This window comes from Maylandia zebra, linkage group LG18, assembly GCF_041146795.1.
Source record: "Maylandia zebra isolate NMK-2024a linkage group LG18, Mzebra_GT3a, whole genome shotgun sequence".
NCBI classification, from domain to species: domain Eukaryota; kingdom Metazoa; phylum Chordata; class Actinopteri; order Cichliformes; family Cichlidae; genus Maylandia; species Maylandia zebra.
In genome coordinates, this window is record NC_135184.1 from 12,617,505 (window position 1) to 12,631,371 (window position 13,867).

Sequence of the window (13,867 nt, forward strand, 5' to 3'; positions counted from 1 at the left end):
GCTCATATTCAACACATGTTCAAAACATGTTTACTCTCAACCTCCACTCAGCCTCCATCTGACGATATCAACATTATATGCAGGATTCTGAAGGCGCAAAAACCGATGCCCACAGTCCCTGGTGGTCTAGTGGTTAGGATTCGGCGCTCTCACCGCCGCGGCCCGGGTTCGATTCCCGGTCAGGGAACTAATTTTGAAAATGTAAGGTCGATGAAAGTTCTGTTCATTCCTACCCTGCGTCAACCCCCCTGCTAAAATCCCGACCTATTACACTTGCCAGATGTTAATTTCCAGAAATGTCTCTCTGTCATAGCTTTGAAAACATGCTCGTATTGTGTCTAATTACAGTATTTTAATAAATTAGTCGTTATTAGCAAAACCCGTTGTTATACGTTCACTGTCTAATAGTGCGCCTCTTCCCTGCTCTGGCCTCTCTTTAATCTTCGCTGCTGCATGCTCGGTCTTGTTGCTCACTGACGTACTGCAGCAGGCTGATTCACTCAACATGATGTCATTCCATATGTCCTCCCTTCTGTCCGGTGTTTACCTGCGTCAAGATGCGCAACGACAGCGGAACTTAAACTACTTCAACTTTCACAATAAAGGTTTTCTTACAAAATCAAGGCTAAATATTTCTATTTGCCTGATAAGATCTTAACTTAAACTTAATACAGTGCTGCCACATAGTGTGAAATGATTCTTATTAGCTTTTATGGCTGGTTGATATTGTAAACAAAAAAAAGATTGCTAAAGAAAAAGAACTGTGAAGCCAAACGAGAGCCTAGCTATGGTTTTGTGGGGCCTTAAATAGAATTTGACATCACCCAAGCTGACCACATCTTGATTGAATTGAAGGTTTGTTTGATGATTCTGTTGATCTTATATTACTGATAAGTATTTATGGAAACATTACTTCACGCTTCTCTCTTTTCTTTTTAGCCCCAGAGGGATAAATCCTTTTGGTAATAGAATAGAATAAAATAGATCTTTGTAGTCACTGTTACAAGAAAAATGAAACATAGTTTGGCATTCTCTGTTGGCACATGTAGATTTACATTCAGATTGTTTTAGCATAGGAGAAGAGATAAAAATAGACATAAGTTTAAGGGCACCTTCTCAGGGAATGTGTGTGACACACAATAACGTTAGTATCTACACAGTAACACAGGCATTTACACACACACACACACACACACACACACACACACACACACACACACACACACACACACACACACACACACACACACACACACACACACACACACACACATCTACTTGCAAGTACAGTGTGCATGAATGTGATTCCAGGTCTGACAGTGAAAATGATAACATCAGTAGCATTAAGTTGTCGGTCTATTAACACACTTATGATTAATATTTTGAAAATATTTAATAATATGCTGACAAAAACACAGGCGCTGGAGGTGGTGGAATTGAAGATGTTAACACGTCAATTGGGCGTGACCAGGACGGACAAGATTATAAATGAGTACATCAGAGGGAGACTTTGAAGTGAGTGGTTTGGAGACTGCATTGATTGGCGCCGAAGGTTAATGCTTTTACTTTTGAAGGACACCGGAAGCTATGTGTTCCGCCGCAGTTAGCCTGATGTTTTCTCAGTCGGCGAGTTCACACACAACTACTTGGCAGAGGAATGCAGCACTCGTAGCCAGCCGTACTGTAAGTATCTGTAGTAGAAATCCCTTCACTTTTGTGTGACTAAATATATGCGTTGTTGTCAGTATTTGAGTTACTATGAATCCTTTTCTTTGTCTTTATTAAGCGCTGTGTTTCTACGGGACGCTAATGTTAGCTTCACAGCTAAGCTAGCTGGTTTCCGTCGTCGGGATTCCCTTTATTTCTTTCCTTAAATTCTTTAATCAGTGTTCAGATTGTAATAAGTTAACACGACGATCCCGTTTCACGAGTTTACCTTTGTGTTTGCTTTAAATAGGTCTTCCTTTGTGCCGTTTTTCTTTTATGCTGGAAAAGTGCAATATAAACGTCGCAATTTAGCATCTTTTTAAAGTCATTATCTGTGTATTGTCAGTTAAACATTGATTCATTTGGCTCGTAGTTTGTTATCTAGCCAGTGAAAGGTAACATAGTTGGTTGTGTAGTCCCTTTAATTGAGTCGGAGAGCTGATCCTGGGAAGGACATGATGTAGTAGGACTGGTATGCAGAGGTCTGACATCAGCTAAAAAGTCTCCAAAGCAGCGTTGACTCCAAATAAGGATGAAGAAGCCCTAAAGTGCTAACACTGTCTTATCACTTCCTCCATACTCTGTACTCTGTGGTGTCTGTGGCCTCTGTGTCACATATCCACGTTTAAGTTATTTTTTTATTTTTTGGCTGCAGGAAATCTGAAGGCGTTACTCCCATCATCATCATCGTAAGAGTCAGCACACCATGGCTGGCTTCAGGCAAGAGGATGTTGAGTTGTACTACGAGATGGGAGAGGAGCTGGGGAGGTAAGCTTTGTGGGCCTGTTTTAAAACGTTTAATTGAAAGCATTATATGTGAAAACCCTGCTTTCTTCTTCATTGCTGTCCTATCCAGCCGTTGTGCTGTGTGCTTCAGTTCATCTGAAAGTGTAAGAACACTTTTTTTGCATTTGTAAGACACATTTTTTAAGTTGTGTAAGCGATGAGTTTTCAGCTTATCAATGCTTTCCATAATTAAAAACAGATCTAAATGTGAAATGCTGCTTGAGACGGATTTTAATGCCAGGTTGGGACTGATCTGAACAGGGCTAGATATTTAATATGTGTGAGCAGCACTGTATTAAATGTCATCTTTAATTCTTTTCTGCTGTGCTGGATAGTTTGTGAATGAGTCATCACATTTTTGGAGATGAAACACAACTTTCTGGCTTACCTTTTTTTTTTTCTGCAGTAATGCAGCAAAAGTGTGACGTCACTGCCTCTCAATGTGCCCTTGCACCTCTGCTGTAGTGTAAGAGAGGGGATGGTGTGTGTGTGTGTGTGTGTGTGTGTGTGTGTGTGTGTGTGTGTGTGTGTGTGTGTGTGTGTGCAGATACTAAATGGATCTAAACCACACTGTTTTATTTACAAATGTCTGTTTTATTCTATGTGGAATAAAACAGAATTTTCTTGTTTTTAGTTGTGTTAATGATTGTTTTGTTGTGCTGACAACACACTGTTTTGCTTTCTTGAGCTTCAGTCAGAGATTTTAACTTCTGTTTGGATAACAGACATTTAATTTAATTCTGGATGGAGCACTTTCAGTGGCAGAAACTTTTTGTCACTCATCCAAGTAACTTCTTCAGTTCAGTCTCTGCTGACTGCAGATTGCAGTACCACTGATTAACAATGGGCTGTGAGGTCAGTTTCATGATCATTGATCAATGCCCAAGAGTACCTTTGTTAGGACGGTGTTCTCTCTGTGTTGTAGTGTCCTGATGACACATTTGTGCTCTAGTGGATGATGAGAGTCAAAACCTTAAATGCTGATCCGTGTGCGTTGGTTTACGGTACACGTCGACTTTTAACTGTGCCCCATTACTGATGGAAATTTCACAGTCTAAGAAGGCTAGCACAGCACAGTTGGATCAGGCTTAAGCAGTATTTACACTTGTAGGCCAGTGGCCAGTGACTCTTTCAATGATGAGGATGTACACATCCTGGACAGGGAACATTTATGTGAAAATGGAAAGACCATCTTGGAATTGAGGAAGAAGCTCAGGGTACATCTTTCACCATGTTACAATGCTGTGATTGCAGGCCATTGATCAGTGGCCATGATAATATGCACATCAATGATCATGAAACAATTGTTAATCAGTGGTGCTAGTTTTGATCATAATCATGTGCGGTTTGTTGGTGAATTTTGGCTCATGCTTCTTCACTATGTTGCTTTAGTTTATTGAGACATTGGACATTCATTTATCACAGCTGTCTTGAGGTCTTTTCACAGCATTTCAGTCTGGTTGAGATGTCAGTTTTAATTTACTGTGGCAACACCTTCATTTTTTTTCCAGTCATTCTGTTGGAGATTTGTTGCTGTGCTTGGGGCCATGTCCTGCTCCATGACCCAGTTTCAGCCAAGCTTTAGCTGTTGGACAGATGGCCTCACATTTGACTCTAGAATACGTTGGTATACAGAAGAGTTTGTGGTTAAGTCAGTGACTGCAAGGTGCCCGTGTCCTGTGGCTGCATTACAAGGCTGGATCATCACCCCTCCACCACAGTGTCTGACAGTTGATGTGTTGTGTTTGATTTTGCTATATGTTGGTGTGCATTATGGCCAGATATCTCCACTTTGGTCTTGTATGTCCAATAGAGCTGGGCGATAGAACGATAACGATATGTATCGCGATATAACTTTTACTCGATAGAGAAATTAAGCTATCGCGATAGACCTCGCCGCTCTTGTCCTCTTAAAAAAAAAAAAAAAAAAAAAAAAAAAAAAAGGTCAGCCAATCCAAATTAAGTAGCGCAGAGCCGAACCAATCACAGCCGCAGCGTCACGTCGCGTGACTTGTTACGTACAGCACAAGTGCCAAGCCGCACGTGTGTTTGTTTGGGAAGCAGCCAGCGGGTAATGGAGCCAGCGCGTAATGGAGGAAATGAGTGTGCCGACTAGAAAAATCAACCGAGCGTGACCGAAGAGAAAACAGATGATGGTTCCAATGCCGGAGAGATTGTCGAACGGAAGAGCCATAGAAGTTCCGTAGTGTGAAGGTATTTCGGCTATTTCAAGTCTGACAAAAAACAGAGTAGCGTGAACTGTAAATTGTGCCGAAAGCAAGTCTGGAAATACAATAAACTGGTGCATGCGTCACACTGTGCGCCACGTTATTGTTTCGGTGAAATGAATTTCTACAATACTGTTAATTCTACTCTCTGCAGTGTTTAAATGCTTACATATACACACAGTTACTGTCCCTCCACACATACGACTCGGTTCTGCTTCTATGCCCCAGCTTTGTTTACTTTTTCCCACCGAGGCTTCTAGACTTCTGATTGGCCAACATTTCTGCACGGTTAGGAATCTAGCGCCACCTGCTGCTTTGGCGTGTTCATAGCAGCGTTTTCCTTCATTTCTGCCTTTATGTGTGGACGGGATTATTTTTTAAAACGAAAACGGAAAATCTCCGTTTTCAAAAATACCCGTGTACGTGTGGACGTAGCCTCAGTCTCTGACTGGAAGCGCTAATTCGTCATTCGGCTTTTGTCAGACTAAAGTAACTGTTAAAACTGTTTGAAAAGCTAAGCTATACAACAAGGAGAGATTGAGAATTTCCTTTTAGTTCTCAGTTTATTTGATATTGACAAAAGTTAGTCAGTTTTGTCTGTTCTTCTGTAAAACAAACTAAGATTTATTTTTAGAATTAATATTTTGTTTCTAAGTGGAATTGACAATTTAGTCTGTTTCGTTTGTTCTATTTTGAAACTTAAACGCTTTAGCGGCTGCCTTTTGTGTAGTTTGCAATATTTGCCTTTATCTATCTGAAAAAGTCTCATGTTCTTTAAGTACATCTACCCTGTCGAACTTATTATGGGAAATAAATATTTAAATAAAAACAAGCTGCTGATTATTTCACATTTTACTTGTGAGCAACGGCACATTTAAATCTTACAAATATACTTATTTGGCTTATATCGTGATAGATATCGTTATCGCCTGAAATGAAAAAAACATATCGCGATATGAAAAAATCTCATATCGCCCAGCTCTAATGTCCAAAGCAGATTGTTTCTGAAGTCCTGTGGTTTGTTCAGATGCAATTTTGCAAACCTAAGTTTTGCTGCCATGTTTTTGGTTTTTTTCCCAAAAATTTAACAAACTTTAACATTTAACATGTTAACTGAGCTCTCTAGAGTCTGAGATGTAGTTCTTGCGTGTGTTTTGCAGTTTACTTGAGCGTTGAATGGTCTGATGTTAGGGTGAATTTGCTAGGATCTAAACTTCTGGGATGACTTAATCCTAAAGATCAGCAAACTCCCAAAACGTCTGCTTTTATAGAGGTCCTCACACTTACTGTTGATTGGTTGATCAAGTACATTTGATGACCCTCTTAATTCCTATGGAAGCAGAAAGGGTGTGCTTTGTTTGCCATAGGACTAGGGCTGCCACGATTAGTCGACTAGTCACGATTACGTCGACTATTAAAATCGTCGCTAACTAATTTAATAGTCGACGCGTCATTTGAAGCTTTGTAAGATCCCAAAAGACGCAGGAATAAGTAGTAGGATTTAAGAGCCACCATTCTCCCGAATTTCCACCCGGACAACAAAATTGAAAAACCATATCGCAGAATTCATAGCGCGACCCAGCCAATTCCAGTTTTCAACAATGGCGGCAGCTACTTAGTTTTAATATCACTCTTATTTCTCTTTTAACATATTTTCAGGTGAGAATGTAGCTGTGTAAACTTCAAATATCTGAGCCGACCGACACATCGTTTTCAAACCCCCGCGGTCTTTCACTACTCGGGTTAAACATGATATACAAGTCACTTTGATAACTTAAAAATGTTATTTTTTGGCTTTTTCAGTGTTTTATTTGTTCGTGAGTAAATCGGTTTGACTGAGATTAAAGTTATTAGATTAAATTAAATTTACCTTTATTAATCCCTCGGGAGGGTTCCTCCGGGGTTTTCACACAGCTGAATAAACATCAAGCAGAAAACTAATTAAAGAAAGTGTGAGACGGTCGAGAGTTTACGCCAGAGCCCGGTTATATTCTAGATAGCAAGGAGCAGACGGCAGAGTTTCACTCCACCGAGGGAGCTCGTGCCATACTACCCGGCTTTCTTTAGACCGCGAAGGCCGGGTCCTCAGGTGGAAGCAGCCTCTGAATTTGGACACCCCCGCTGTTTCCGGGCCGGTGTTCTGGGAATCCATCCTACCCGACAAACCATCCTACCCGTTGTTTCTGCGCATGCGCACAACACAAAATTAAGTGGCGAACCATCCTACCTTTGTGAATGTGACCTACAACCATAATTTAACAGCTAAATTTAGTGGAAAATTGTCCTACCTTTGTGAATATGAGCCAGAAGCATACTTTAACGGCTAAAATTAAGTGGCAAATCATCCTACCTTTGTTAATAAGAGCTAGAAACATACTCTGACGGGTGAAATTAAGTGCCAAACCATGCTACCTTTGTGAATGTTACCTATAAGCATACTTTAACGGGTAAAATGAAGTGGCAAACCACCCTGGCTTTAAGAATATAAGCTACAAGCATACTCTGATGGGCAACATTAAGTGGCAAACCGTCATACCTACTTAAATTTGTGCTGGAATTACTCTGTGACTGCAGAAATGTGCATAAACTACCTACGGTAGGACGTTTTGCCAAAGTAGGATGGTTTGTCAGAACACGGGTCAATAATAACGGTGACATTTAACGTATTTTATCCGATAAATAAACACTGTAAACTGTATTTATCACCCCCCCCCCAACAGCCCTTTTGAATGTCTCTCTAAATCTGAGGTCTCAAGGTTGGCAAGTATGGCCACAACACCTCACTCTTGGAGCACTTTTTTGCCACATGTATCACAAACCACGTCTCAGCTGTTTGTGGAAGTAAAATGCGTCCGCACAATTACGCTCAGCCATTGTTGTGAGTGCGCACACCAAGGGGCTGCGAGACATTTATACAGCCGTATTTCGCACATGACTATGAAAGGCGGAAGAGGAAGTAGTTCCTTTGAATGTAGACGATCTGAATGTTATAGTTTCTTTCCACTGTGTTCCTGTTAATGATAAACTATAAATTTACTCTAAATTACTAAAATATCGATATTTTAATGTGAGAATCGATTCTAGAACATAAATGATTGGTATCGGAGGAATCGATATTTCAGGATCGATCCGCACATCACTACTGCTCAGTTGTCAACAATGGTGGCAGCTAGTTAGTGTTAATATTACTCTTATTATTCTTTCTGGGTCACAAAATAAACGTTTAACATATTTTCAGGCGAAAATATCTGCTCAGTTTATCAAGACATCACATATTTTCAAAAGCGCTCCGACGTTTTGTGCTCCGACGTGGGTAACGGACGTCTCACCAGCTCGATAGCTAGCCGGAGTTCAAGGCTCACTAGAGCCGTGAGAACACCGGACTCCCGGCAAATCGTTTTCAAACCCACCGCTGTCTTTCGCTACTCAGGTTAAATATATATAAGTCACTTAGACAACTTAAATATGTTATTGTTTGGCTTTTTTTTAGTATTTTATTTGTTCCTGAGTAAATCGGTTTGGCTGAGATTGAAGTTATAGTTTTTACACAGCTGATAATCAGCTGTCTGCTCTGTGTAACACTAGATACAACTGAGGTTATTAGCTAACAGCATTTAGAGGTCTTTGCTGATAAATATCTATGATGATAGACAGACATGCAGTGCCTTCTGCTTAAGAAACATCTTTTTTTTTTCCCCCATCACAACATGAGGTAGGAGAACATTGCGTTGACATCTCTCTGATCTTTCCTCTCTGCAGCGGACAGTTTGCCATCGTCCGTAAGTGCAAGGAGAAGAGCACAGGCATCGAGTACGCAGCCAAGTTTATCAAGAAGCGGCGGCTGTCGTCCAGCCGGCGGGGGGTGAGCCGCGAAGAGATCGAGCGCGAGGTCAACATCCTGCGCGAGATCCAGCACAGCAACATCATCACCCTGCATGACATCTTTGAAAACAAGACGGATGTGATCCTGATCCTGGAGCTGGTGTCTGGAGGAGAGCTGTTCGACTTCCTGGCAGAGAAAGAATCTCTGACTGAGGAGGAGGCCACGCAGTTTCTCAAGCAGATCTTGGATGGCGTTCAGTATCTCCACTCCAAACGCATCGCTCACTTCGACCTCAAGGTCAGCACTGAGGGGAAACTTGAGGGGCTCTTATACAGCGGTGGTAGATGACATGTTGGTGAGAGCAGACAAACACGGCTGCCCTGATTCTTTTGGGCTAAAAACATGGTAAAATATATTTTGGGCTAAATATCTTAACATTAATGAAATCATATTTTCAGGGAGGATTACTCTCAATGGGGTTAATGTACTAATCTCATTTTTGATAGCTAAAAGTTAGACATAAGCTTCTAATAAAGGAAAAGACTACTAATCTTTATCAATAAAGATACGGTGACCAAAGCCTTTAAACTGTACTGCAACATTTAACTTCACGAGGATAGAATAAAAATCGTATAATAGGATTATTTCTGTATTATTTTAGTTGGTGGATGATGGCATGTACAGGAGCAAAGCTTATTTTTATGGACTTGTATGCAAGCTGCTGACAGTGGTGATAAAATGCAAGTGTCACGGTTCAAAAGCTCAAGTAGAAAATGCTGCTTTGTCAGTGTCTAATGTCATCGACTCGCCCTCCTCCTCCTTTCAGTGATATAGTTGTTTTGTTTTTTTCTCCATTTTTTTTTATCTTTCAGCCTGAGAATATCATGCTGCTGGACAAGAATGTCCCCAACCCCAGGATCAAGCTAATAGATTTTGGGATCGCTCATCAGATCAAAGCAGGAAACGAGTTCAAGAACATCTTTGGAACACCAGAGTTTGTTGGTGAGAGCCCGTGGCCTCCTAAATATTCACTTCCAGCCTTGTGCCAGATTGTTTCCATGCAGTGAGTCAGACCCTGTGAGAGGGTGATCGTGGCTTCAGATTACATCTGCTTTGAATTAAAGGGCTCATTCCTGTGTTTTACAGCACCAGAAATAGTCAACTATGAGCCACTTGGACTGGAGGCAGACATGTGGTAAGATACCAACCTGTTTTTTTTTTTTGTTTTTTTTTTGTTTCCCCCCCCACTTTCTGAAGCTGTGGTTTAACCTAACAGTTTTTACTGATCTTTATTTATCCTCTCGTCTCTGCAGGAGCATTGGTGTCATCACGTATATTCTGTGAGTGAAGCTTATAGTTTGTAAAAAAACAGAAACCACCTGATTCTTCAAAACGGGCTCTAAAGTAAAGTTTCTGACTGGTTACAGGTTGAGCGGTGCCTCGCCGTTTCTGGGCGAGACCAAACAAGAGACGCTGACCAACATCTCAGCTGTCAACTACGACTTCGATGAGGAGTATTTCAGCAACACCAGCGAGCTGGCGAAGGACTTCATACGCCGTTTGCTAGTAAAGGATCCTAAGTAAGAATATCTTTATGATTTTTATCCAATGCTTGTTGATGTCACAATTCCAGAAATGTATTAGCTATAGCACATTGTTGTCGTCTGCTGTGATGAGCTTTTTTCTAGACTTGCAGAATTTTAACTTTTGCTTATTTACCTTGATCAATCAATCAGCGGTCGCTCAGCTGCAGCGGGAAGATAAAAAATTCTTAAATACGTAGTGTAATGATTGTAGAACATGCAGAAACTGAAAAAATGCAGCACACTAAATCAACAAACACGCGCATGGTGAATCTCTCTCTCTCTATATATATATATATATATATATAGATAAATATATCTATATGAATGTACAATTTGCATAGAATATTTGTATACTTCATGCAGATGCTGGCACTCACAGTGCCCTGGTCTTCAGCATTTAACCAACACTAATGGATTTTCTTTTGCAGGAAAAGAATGACCATTGATGACAGTCTTGAGCACCCCTGGATTAAGGTTTGCAGTTTAAGTCTTTGTTTACATCTTTATAGATTAAACATTCAGTGAAGTGGGAAAAAAATTGAAGAACTTCATGTGAAATTTCACATCTGATAATCAGGCCAACTGAAAATATGACTCTTTTTACTCCCATCTTTTGGTTCTTGTCATCAAATTCTTGCTCGTTTTTCAGACCTGTACCTTTTTACCTCTTCAGGTCATTAAGAGGCGGAACGTACGCCAGGAGGACAGAGATCACAAGACTGAGCGCCGGCGCCTGAAGACTACTCGTCTCAAGGAGTATACCATCAAGTCCCACTCCAGCATGCCTCCGAACAACACCTACGCCAACTTTGAGCGCTTCTCCCAGGTGCTCGAGGAGATTGCGGCGGCTGAGGAAGGCCTGAAGGAGTTGGAGCGCAACCAGCGCTCTTGCCGCGAGGACGTGGCAGCGCTGCTATCGATATATGAGGAGAAGGAGGGGTGGTACAAGGAAGAGAACCAGAGCATCTCTGGCGACCTGAACCACATCCGCCAAGAGCTGCAGCGCACGCAGACGCAGCGCAAGAAGTGCCAGGAGGACGCGCGGGTCACTATGCAGTCGGCCAACATCCTCAAGCGCAAGTTTGGGCGCCTGGAGAACCGCTACGAGGTCCTGGCCGAGCAGGTGGCCTCCGAGGTCCGCTGGGTGGAGGAGCTGGTGAAGTCAATATCGGCAGAGAAGGACGGCCTCAGCTCTGGCAGCACGCCGTGAGCGGCGCTGACATCCAGCAGTGAGGGTTTCATCATCAAGCTTTCATCTTGCCTGTCGTCTCTGCTCGTGCACTACACAGCGGAGTTTGAGAGGGTCAGTCGTCATCATAAGCTACGCCGCCGCTGTCGCCCATCAGAAAGGGAAAAAATAAATAAATAAAAATCCTACTTTTATGTCACGTTTGAGAGAACAAGAAGCAGAGAGGCAACATGTGGAAGCCATTCCTCTTTGAAAAATCATTCCTGTGTCAATGAATTTATTTAGATTTTTACTAATTTCATGTACTGTAATTCAGCTGTTTGCTTGTTTTGGGGTTGTTTTTGTTTGTTTGTTTTTTGTTTTGTTTTTTACACAGAAATGAATTCATTTGTTTACTTGGTTATTATTATACCTGGTTATTATTTTAAAAAGTGGTCTTAACTTCCTGTTGCTTTAAAAGCCTTCACTCTCCAATCATCTGTTCCCGCCTCAGGTCACATGAGAAAGCTTCACAATATTCGGTGTATAGTTTCAGGTTTGAGGCATTAGGTGGTATTTATTTTTTGCCTTTTTACATTTCAAATGACTTTAAAATTCATATTTGGGACGTGTAACTATAAATTATGCAAACCCTCAGCACAAAATAAAAGTTTTAGGGCTTTATTTTAATGTCTGATTATTATTTTTTTAAGTTTATTGAACATTTCTGGGAAAAATAAACAGATTACATATCAAACAGAGGCAGTTTTTAGACTTTAGGGTTAGTTTTTCACAAGTTACATTAACAAAGGTTTTGGGGTTTGTTTTTTTTGTGCACCTCAGACATTTTAATGCAAAAGAAATCACCAGCAAAGTAGAGCAATAATTATTTTAATCAGTTTTATTTCAATCAGAGACTTTGCAAATGTTATTTCTTATCTTTTCCTTTGTTTTGCTCAAAGTCAAAATAGTCTGGAAGAGAGTCTCTGTTTTACCTGTAATTGGTATCAAATTACATGTTTTTTCCCCAGTAAGTGTCCCAGGAAACAATTTGTAAGTTGTTGTTTCTTGAATGAAATGGAGCAGTGGGAAAACCAGATCTGGGAATGTATATACTCGTCTTTGCAGTGCCTGTAATCTCATTGACCTTATTGCCTCTGTGAGCACTCATCCGTCACCCAGTGAACATCATCTGCTCAGTGTCTTAAAACGCAGTGACTTTTGCACAAGCAGCCTTGTAAACCAAATAGTGTGCATGGAAACTCCGTACGTATGCTCTAAATCCCTGCGCACCTTAAATGCTCCATCGATGAGTTCCACATTCAGCCGACACATTCCACATGTACAGCATAGAAGGCATTGTTGTATAATCTGTAGTATTTTTCTGTAGAGAAATGTATCCATTTGCACTTATGAGTGTAGAGGAATTTTAATGTATTTTAATCTGTCTGTTGATGTAAGAAAGAGCTGTAAAGCATCTGTCCAGACTCGTTTCAAGCAAATAAAAGTGACACTTCAACCAAAGCTTACCTGTGTGTAGATTATTATTCATTTTATCACGCTAGCACAACACCATGATGCATTCAACATTACAGGAGTTAAATCGCTTAAAGTGAATACCTTTTTTTTAAAATAAAATGTCTTTTCTTTTTGAGAAACTTAAAAATTACAGTGGGGCAAAAAAGTATTTAGTCAGCCACCGATTGTGCAAGTTCCCCCACCTAAAATGATGACAGAGGTCAGTAATTTGCACCAGAGGTACACTTCAACTGTGAGAGACAGAATGTGGAAAAAAAACATCCATGAATCCACATGGTAGGATTTGTGAAGAATTTATTCGTAAATTAGGGTGGAAAATAAGTATTTGGTCAATAACAAAAATACAACTCAATACTTTGTAACATAACCTTTGTTGGCAATAACAGAGGTCAAACGTTTACTATAGGTCTTTACCAGGTTTGCACACACAGTAGCTGGTATTTTGGCCCATTCCTCCATGCAGATCTTCTCGAGAGCAGTGATGTTTTGGGGCTGTCGCCGAGCAACACTGACTTTCAACTCCCGCCACAGATTTTCTATGGGGTTGAGGTCTGGAGACTGGCTAGGCCACTTCAGGGCTTTCAAATGCTTCTTACGGAGCCACTCCTTTGTTGCCCGGGCGGTGTGTTTTGGATCATTGTCATGTTGGAAGACCCAGCCTCGTTTCATCTTCAAAGTTCTCACTGATGGAAGGAGGTTTTGGCTCAAAATCTCACGATACATGGCCCCATTCATTCTGTCCTTAACACGGATCAGTCGTCCTGTCCCCTTGGCAGAAAAACAGCCCCATAGCATGATGTTTCCACCCCCATGCTTCACAGTAGGTATGGTGTTCTTGGGATGCAACTCAGTATTCTTCTTCCTCCAAACACGACGAGTTGAGTTTATACCAAAAAGTTCTACTTTGGCTTCATCTGACCACATGACATTCTCCCAATCCTCTGCTGTATCATCCATGTGCTCTCTGGCAAACTTCAGACGGGCCTGGACATGCACTGGCTTCAGCAGCGGAACACGTCTGGCACTGCGG

General features: G+C 41.1%; 1 protein-coding gene and 1 non-coding gene across 2 annotated transcripts; both read left to right on the forward strand.

Annotated features, from left to right (window-relative positions):
• The first annotated feature begins 115 nt into the window (after window positions 1-115).
• trnae-cuc (transfer RNA glutamic acid (anticodon CUC)) lies at window positions 116-187 on the forward strand. Its single transcript has one exon. It is a non-coding gene; the product is annotated as a tRNA-Glu (tRNA).
• A 1,342-nt stretch (window positions 188-1,529) lies between these two features.
• Window positions 1,530-12,822, forward strand: dapk3 (death-associated protein kinase 3). The gene is made up of 9 exons (XM_004555343.3): window positions 1,530-1,683; window positions 2,363-2,475; window positions 8,481-8,841; window positions 9,417-9,546; window positions 9,691-9,739; window positions 9,858-9,884; window positions 9,972-10,124; window positions 10,559-10,604; window positions 10,804-12,822. Exons 2-9 carry the CDS (start codon window positions 2,414-2,416, stop codon window positions 11,338-11,340), a joined length of 1,365 nt encoding a protein of 454 aa, XP_004555400.1. The 5' UTR covers window positions 1,530-1,683; window positions 2,363-2,413; the 3' UTR covers window positions 11,341-12,822.
• The last annotated feature ends 1,045 nt before the right edge of the window (window positions 12,823-13,867 follow it).

Bases quoted from the DNA above. Each gene is read 5' to 3' on its own strand.
- dapk3 (XM_004555343.3), top strand. From the start codon at position 2,414: ATGGCTGGCTTCAGGCAAGAGGATGTTGAGTTGTACTACGAGATGGGA. The intron at 2,476-8,480 runs GTAAGCTTTGTG...TCCTCTCTGCAG, and splicing joins ATGGGAGAGGAGCTGGGGAG to CGGACAGTTTGCCATCGTCC. The intron at 9,547-9,690 runs GTGAGAGCCCGT...TGTGTTTTACAG, and splicing joins TGGAACACCAGAGTTTGTTG to CACCAGAAATAGTCAACTAT.